Genomic DNA, 7,072 nt, shown 5'->3' on the forward strand with positions numbered 1-7,072 from the left:
TCTCGTTATTCATGGGATTTTCAATTCAGTTTTGAAGCTCCTATTGGTCCTCCATAATTTTGAGACAATGGAAGAAGATTTTAATTTTGAAAAATTATAAAATAATTCTTAGAAAATAAAACAAGGGCATACATGGAGCCATACTCCACCCCTTGGATACATACACGAAAATATGAAATACAATTTCACCGAAAAAACTAGGGCCATAAATTGTTCAATAATAAATTCATTCATTCAAACCATCATCATATAAATCTAACTACGCTTTAAACTAAAACATGCATAAATAATTAATCAATTCGAAATATGTAATATCAAAACTCATGGCTTTCATACCAATGAAAGCTAAGGTTGAGATATCAAATCACAAAATTAGTTCATTATTATTCCAATAATCTCTACTTCACTGAATCATGATTATTCTATATATTTAACACGAATAATTAATCACAACATACAAAGAATTAAAGATTACCATTGAAGCGTGCTTTAACAATTCTTCTCTACACTGAAACTACGTTTCGAACCTCCAAACCTTCTCCAGTGTTCTCTCAAACTCAAATATAGGATTATTATGTGTGTGTGGTCATAACTTTCTAGCCACTATGTTATTTATAAAGTAGCTTAAAAGATGAGATAATTTCAAACCAAGATATATAATTATCTTTTTTCTATAAATAATGAATTATCAAATCGTATCATATCTTATCATATCTGAAAGATTCTTATATAAATTTTCATAATGACATAATTATGTAATTAATTTATTCTTACAAATTCCATAAATTATGACTCATATGATTTATCTGAGTTTATATTGGAACCACCAAAGGGACTTGAACGGACTTAATTAAATTGAGCTCCAATAAATTAATTTGATTTAATCAACTCATGATTAACCAAGATAATTTATTAATCTTATTCTACTGCACTAAAAAAATAAAATTACACTCTCAATTTAATTGAAATTATTAAAATCTAAAATTAATAATCATATCCTTTAATTGATCGACCAGCGTTTGAAAGTTGGCCAAAGGGACTTTATTCCATATTGAGGCTGACTTTTGACGAACTTGAATAGGGGTAAATTTTACCTTGCCTGTAAAGGCATTGCGCCAACCTCTCACAATGAGATGATAAGATTCACTACTTAAGTGTGGGTCTCACCATCCCAATATGAGAGATTGGGACACTGTCTATAAGGATCGAATTAACCCTGAATAGGATGGTGTTACCCTTATGAAATTGACTCAAACAGGCATTCCGGAGGAAGATAAATACGGGAACACGGAAGACGAGTACTCAAGCTTGGAGCACGAGGTTGTGCCATGACGTCGTTGACAGCCTCAAGAAAGTCAAGCAGTGCATAAGGCAAACATTATGAAGTTGGCTGATGGGTTGTTGTTAGAATCGTGCCGTGAGGTTGCAACCGGATACCCAGGGATAAAATATAATGAAATTATAGTCGACAACTGTTGCATGCTACCATTGTGTCAAAGCCTAAACAATTTGAGGTCAATGGTTGCTTGTCATATTCTGATAAGATAACAGATGGATTCTATAACATTTTGTCAATGTGTAATGAACCAGGGGTTGGACGAAGGTTACCTACATTGGTAGCGCTCAAAACAGTTAATCTAAATGATTCTTCAATGGAAGTCATTTATCATTTAGAATCATATCAATTTGATATCAGATCATCTTTTCCTTGGACTATCATTTAACATTACTCTAAATTCGAGAATGAGTTCTCTTTAATCATGGGTGAATGACTGATGCAAGAGGATCCGACCATTTTTTATTATTTTTAATCGTTTTTAGATTTTTAAGTATTTAGGATATTTTAGGAATATACGGTGTTATTTGTAATTTTTAGTATTAAGGTATTTTTGATAATTTTTATTTTTAAATTTTTAGATTTCGAGTTCATTTAGAGATTTTAGTAGTATGAGTCTTTTTTCCATTTTTTAGGATTCTTTTTTTATTTTTTACTAGATGAGAATTGTTAATATTTTTTTTATTTTAGAATTTATTTTCTTTCTTTATTTAGAATTGAGGTTTATATAAAATTTCTTTCCTTTATTTAAATCTTAAATTTTGAGTAGAGTCACATTTAATTGTTTAAAATTAACCCTCAGTCAAAAAAATATAATCATCCTAAAACACACAAAGTTCATAATTTTAATCTGAAATAAAAAATTTATTTCGCCACCAGAGACATACTAATATTCTTGCAACGAGAGTCGTCCTCCGGCACAGTATTGACAAAGTAGTTATCATCTTTTAAAAATGTTCATTTTCCTCCCATGATTGAATTTTTCGACTCATCGGACTTTGCTTATAATAATAATAAGAAAGTAAAAACAGAGATCAAATATTGAAAAAAAAAATACAATGCAATGATGGGGGATAAAAATAAAAATTGAATAAAATTATGATAGAATATTGAAGAAATATTACCCGGTGCCTTTTTAAAATTGACAGAATTGACTACTATAAATTGATCTAAAGCTAAGCATTGAAAATGTTGCTGGCTTATCATGTCTCTTTCGACTGCAGAGACGAAAGGACGACATCAGACAGTTACTATCAATGCTCCGGCATTAGTGGAAACGTTTTTTTTTAAACAATAAAATAAAATAATATTATGGAAAAAATTAGAAAGGAAGACGATTGTTCATTTTCAAAATAGAAACGTTTTTTTAATATATAAAATCATATACATGATTTCATTGTACATTATTCGTTTATTTTTATAATATTATCCATTTTAATTGTATTCATAAACCATCATTATTACATACTATTGAAATCATAGTGTGTAGAATCGTGATTTTACGTAGAATCAATTTAGGGTCAGGATCGAATCGATCAGGATCGTAGAATAGTACGATCCTACCAAAAATCCTTAAAATCTTATAATACATGATTAATAATTAGAAAAAATATATTAAAAACTCATTTACATATAAATAAATAACTAATTTTGTATATATATACAATCATTTACACTTAACATCTCAAATTATATTATTACATATATAAATTTAAATTAACTTGTAATTCAACTATCATTTTTGTATAATAATAATATAAAATTTCTATTAATATAATAATAATAATAACAAATTAATATCAAAAATATTTTCTTAATTTATAAGATAATTCAATTTAAATATGGTCAACAAAACACCTAACGTATATATATGCAATCATTTACACTCAACATCTCAAATTATATTACTACATGTACAAATTTAAATTAACTTGTAATTCAACTATCATTTTTATATAGTAATAATATAAAATTTCTATTAACATAATAATAATAACACATTAATGTCAAAAAGATGTTCTTAATTTATAAAATAATTCAATTTAAAAACCAACAAAATACCTAACATATATAACATAAGCTAATCTTCTAAAGACTGATTGACGTCACACAATATTAGACAATAGGCATCCAAAAACTCATTATTTTGAAGAAAAGAAATGATAAAATATTATTGATAAAAAACTAACTCAAAAATAATTAAACATATGTTTAAATAATTTAAAAATCCTAATAAGATGAAAATAGATAATAAAATAAAATAAAATCTTCTAGACATCCGAAAAAAATTTAAATGATATTTTTTGAATTTGAAATAAGATGATTTAGGATAACCTTTGAAATTTATTATAAACTCATGATTCAATTTAAGTCAAAAGTTATAATCTCTCAAAACTTCCACCGATCTTGTTCCGATCCTACCGATTATATTCCAATCCTGCTACGATCCTACTACAAAAAATGAATCTGCATAACCCTGGATCGATTTTGAAACCGGATCATACAATCCGAATCATGATTTTGCAAACTATGATTGAAACTATTGGACTAAAACTTCTGGATTTATGAAAGCCACCCCCACCTTCAAAATTAATCGGACCAAAAGGCTGATACTTGAATTAACAAAAAAAAAAAAATAAGGTCTTGGCTGTTCATATTTTGGTGGAGCTATAGGTGCAAAAGTTTCATTACAGCAGCAACCAAAAAGGCGTTTAATGCAGAATCAAAATGCTAGACAACTACTCAACTTGAGAATGCATATTAAAATGACAACGATTCAAATATTCCTGCAAGACCTCTGAAACAAACCAGTTCTACAATGAAATTAACATAAAACTAGAGGCAATCTTGAACATTTTAAAGGTCGACAACACAAATCTTTTCACCGGGGGCAGTCTTTTCATCTCCAAATACAGCCCTCTCAAGCAGCCACAAAGGCCTTCTTGCCACCGCCACCAGTCGATCCAGCTGGAATGACTTTCAGCACATTGAACCTTACTGTCTTAGACAAGGGTCTGGGGATGAAATAGTCAAAATCAGAAATTATACACATCAAGCTTGACATTGAATGTTAAACGAACATGTATCCAGTTGGTAAAGATTTAAAACATGGTGATGAAACAATGCATCGTGAGACATGTATCCAATTGGTAAAGATTTACTAATTTGCAGTGCTATTATAATGGCCTACATCAGATGGGCTGGTAGTTTGAAGAGATGTGGATTGCCTACTGAATACAGACCAAGATCATATAATCCGCGAAAATTAATAACTAAGCTTGCCTTCAAGAGACAGAAAAAGTTCACCTGCACTGCCCAATGATAACATGGTCACCCTCCTTCACTCGGAAACAGGGAGAAATATGTGCTGGGATGTTTGAATGCCTCTTCTCATATCTTGTGAAAGAAGATTGCAAGTCACGTTTACATTATACCAGATAGAATTAATGGTGAAAAGAACCATATACCTTTGATATTTCTTCACATAGTGAAGATAATTTCTCCTGACAATAATGGTTCTGTTCATTTTTGCACTATGGCACGTACCAGCCAAAATGCGGCCTCTAATTGACACGGTTCCAGTGAATGGGCACTTCTTATCAATATAAGTCCCTGCAACAAAAGAAAACGGAATTGCTCCATATCAATACCAGAATGATTTATGTTTTGTATCAGCGTAAGTGTCATTGAGGAACAATAAACAAGAATTAATAACACCTATTTTCCATTTGATTAACTAAACCCTCTAGAAGAGTGAACTTAACCTAACTTTAGTATGATGAATAAAGGGAACTTATTTGCATAACATCTTAGAAACGACTGTTTGACTATGATTTTCTACAAGGAAGAACACTAGAGCACACATCTCTCAGCAGGTAAAAGTCTTAAACATATGCATAATTTAATAACCTATGCACCCTGCCGTTGAAACAAAAACAGCATCAAATAAAAATATAAATTACATAATACCCTCATTTACATTACATCCACATGAATGAGCATGTTCTTAAACTAAAAATAGAAACAACAAAACTTCTGCATTTCTTCATCTAAAGTCCGGCTTACTAGAGCAATTTGATACTATTACAACCACATATAGAATGTAAAATATCAGGACAAATATTTAGTTCCAGAACCTTATAGAAACTAAGAATAGCTACATATTGATAATCCAAAACAGTTATTAGCATTTTGATGGCAAATAAGGAACCATCAGTTAAAACATATAATTTAATCACCATTGATTTGATCACATATAAACAGACTCAAGTAGCACTAGGAACATCCATTATTTGCATTCAGAAGAAACAATAATTATTAATACCTTCCATCAAGATGCATTTGCAAAAAATTAATATCCACTAAAAAAAGTTCAAGGGATCAAAAACAAAAAGGAAAGAAAAAACACTAGAACTAGTATAAATCAGCACTCTCACCTTCAATGGCTTCCCTCGGAGTCTTGAACCCAAGCCCAATGTTCTTCCAAAATCTGTTGCCACCCTTACCTGGTTTTTTCCCCTTTCCAGATTTCTTTGAGCTGTATTATAAACTATGTCAACAACCCACAAACGAAAGTAAATTCAACACTTTAGAAATTCACTTTCTCACCTAAGAAACACTTTCGGCTGCTTAAGAAAGGCCTTCTCAGTCTGTTCAAAAGTTATGTAAAGCAAAAGCAACAGTCAGCTTACTCTGTGTAATTCTTTAACTGTGTCTGATGTAATAATATTCCTTAAACAAAAGCCTTTAATTCCATGATCACATCGGCAAAACCCAAAATTCAGAAATTTGACAGTTATGAGCACTATATAAAGCCCTTCTACAACAAAAATAATGTCCTGTGTGATCCTACGTAATTGAAAATATGATGCGAATGGAAACTCAATCTCTAAGATCCACAAGGTTAGGAATCTCACATAAAACAAATATCAAGGATTTGGGAACTTCAAAAATTTGGAGCTTGATACACTACACCATGAAATATCTTCGAATCGTCTTAGATACAGTTCGACGGTTTCCAAACAAAAGGATCGACGAAAGTAAACAGAAACAACCAAAAAGGGATAGCGATATAGCTTAAGTAAACCAGACGAGAGTGGCTCCGACCTGCTCCGCCATGATGCCCGGCGTACGAGGAGACCAAGTGCCGCAGATACGGAAGAAGAAGAAGAAGTGCGTCGGCGGCTCCAAATGTAAACCCTAGCGAGTTTATATAGTGGTGTGGGCGGAAGGCGCAAGGATCTGCGGTTAGGATTGGGGAACATCAGACGGGTTGGGTATTTATTAAGACAAATAAATCCGACCCGAACTGTTTACATTGAAAAATCACTTAAAAAAAATATGAAACTCCAAATCTCCAATTCGTTTTTTTTTTTTTTTTGAAAAAAAAAACAAATAGATTCCGACTACATTCTTTGGATATTTGAGAGAGACAATACTTTGTTTATTTTTTTAAAAAAAAAATCTTGGCAATATAATTAATACAATACTACAGAATCATTTAGAATTTTTTTTTTTGGATGATCCTACTCAGATAAAGAGGACAAAAAAAAATTCTTCTAAATCAGTAGGATATAAAAGTTTTCAATCGATCAACAGAGTTAATCCAAGAAACATAAATGAGTTTTGACGGATATGAAATGCCTATGTGAGAATCAAATCCTTATTGTATAAAAATTCATCTTATTTTTTTATCATTGCACCGTGTCCTAAGGAGTGAATTAAGATCTTCATACA

The 7,072-nt window shown here is 30.9% G+C and overlaps 1 protein-coding gene across 1 annotated transcript; it reads right to left on the minus strand.

The window, feature by feature from the left end:
• Positions 1–4,064: 4,064 nt before the first annotated feature.
• Positions 4,065–6,580, minus strand: LOC121996248 (40S ribosomal protein S11-like). Its single transcript, XM_042550151.1, has 6 exons — positions 6,443–6,580; positions 5,945–5,985; positions 5,773–5,873; positions 4,804–4,948; positions 4,643–4,732; positions 4,065–4,350 (listed from the first exon to the last, which is right to left on the minus strand). Exons 1-6 carry the CDS (start codon positions 6,452–6,454, stop codon positions 4,257–4,259), a joined length of 483 nt encoding a protein of 160 aa, XP_042406085.1. The 5' UTR covers positions 6,455–6,580; the 3' UTR covers positions 4,065–4,256.
• Positions 6,581–7,072: the final 492 nt, after the last annotated feature.

The sequence above is a fragment of the Zingiber officinale genome, chromosome 6A (assembly GCF_018446385.1).
Source record: "Zingiber officinale cultivar Zhangliang chromosome 6A, Zo_v1.1, whole genome shotgun sequence".
NCBI classification, from domain to species: Eukaryota; Viridiplantae; Streptophyta; class Magnoliopsida; order Zingiberales; family Zingiberaceae; genus Zingiber; species Zingiber officinale.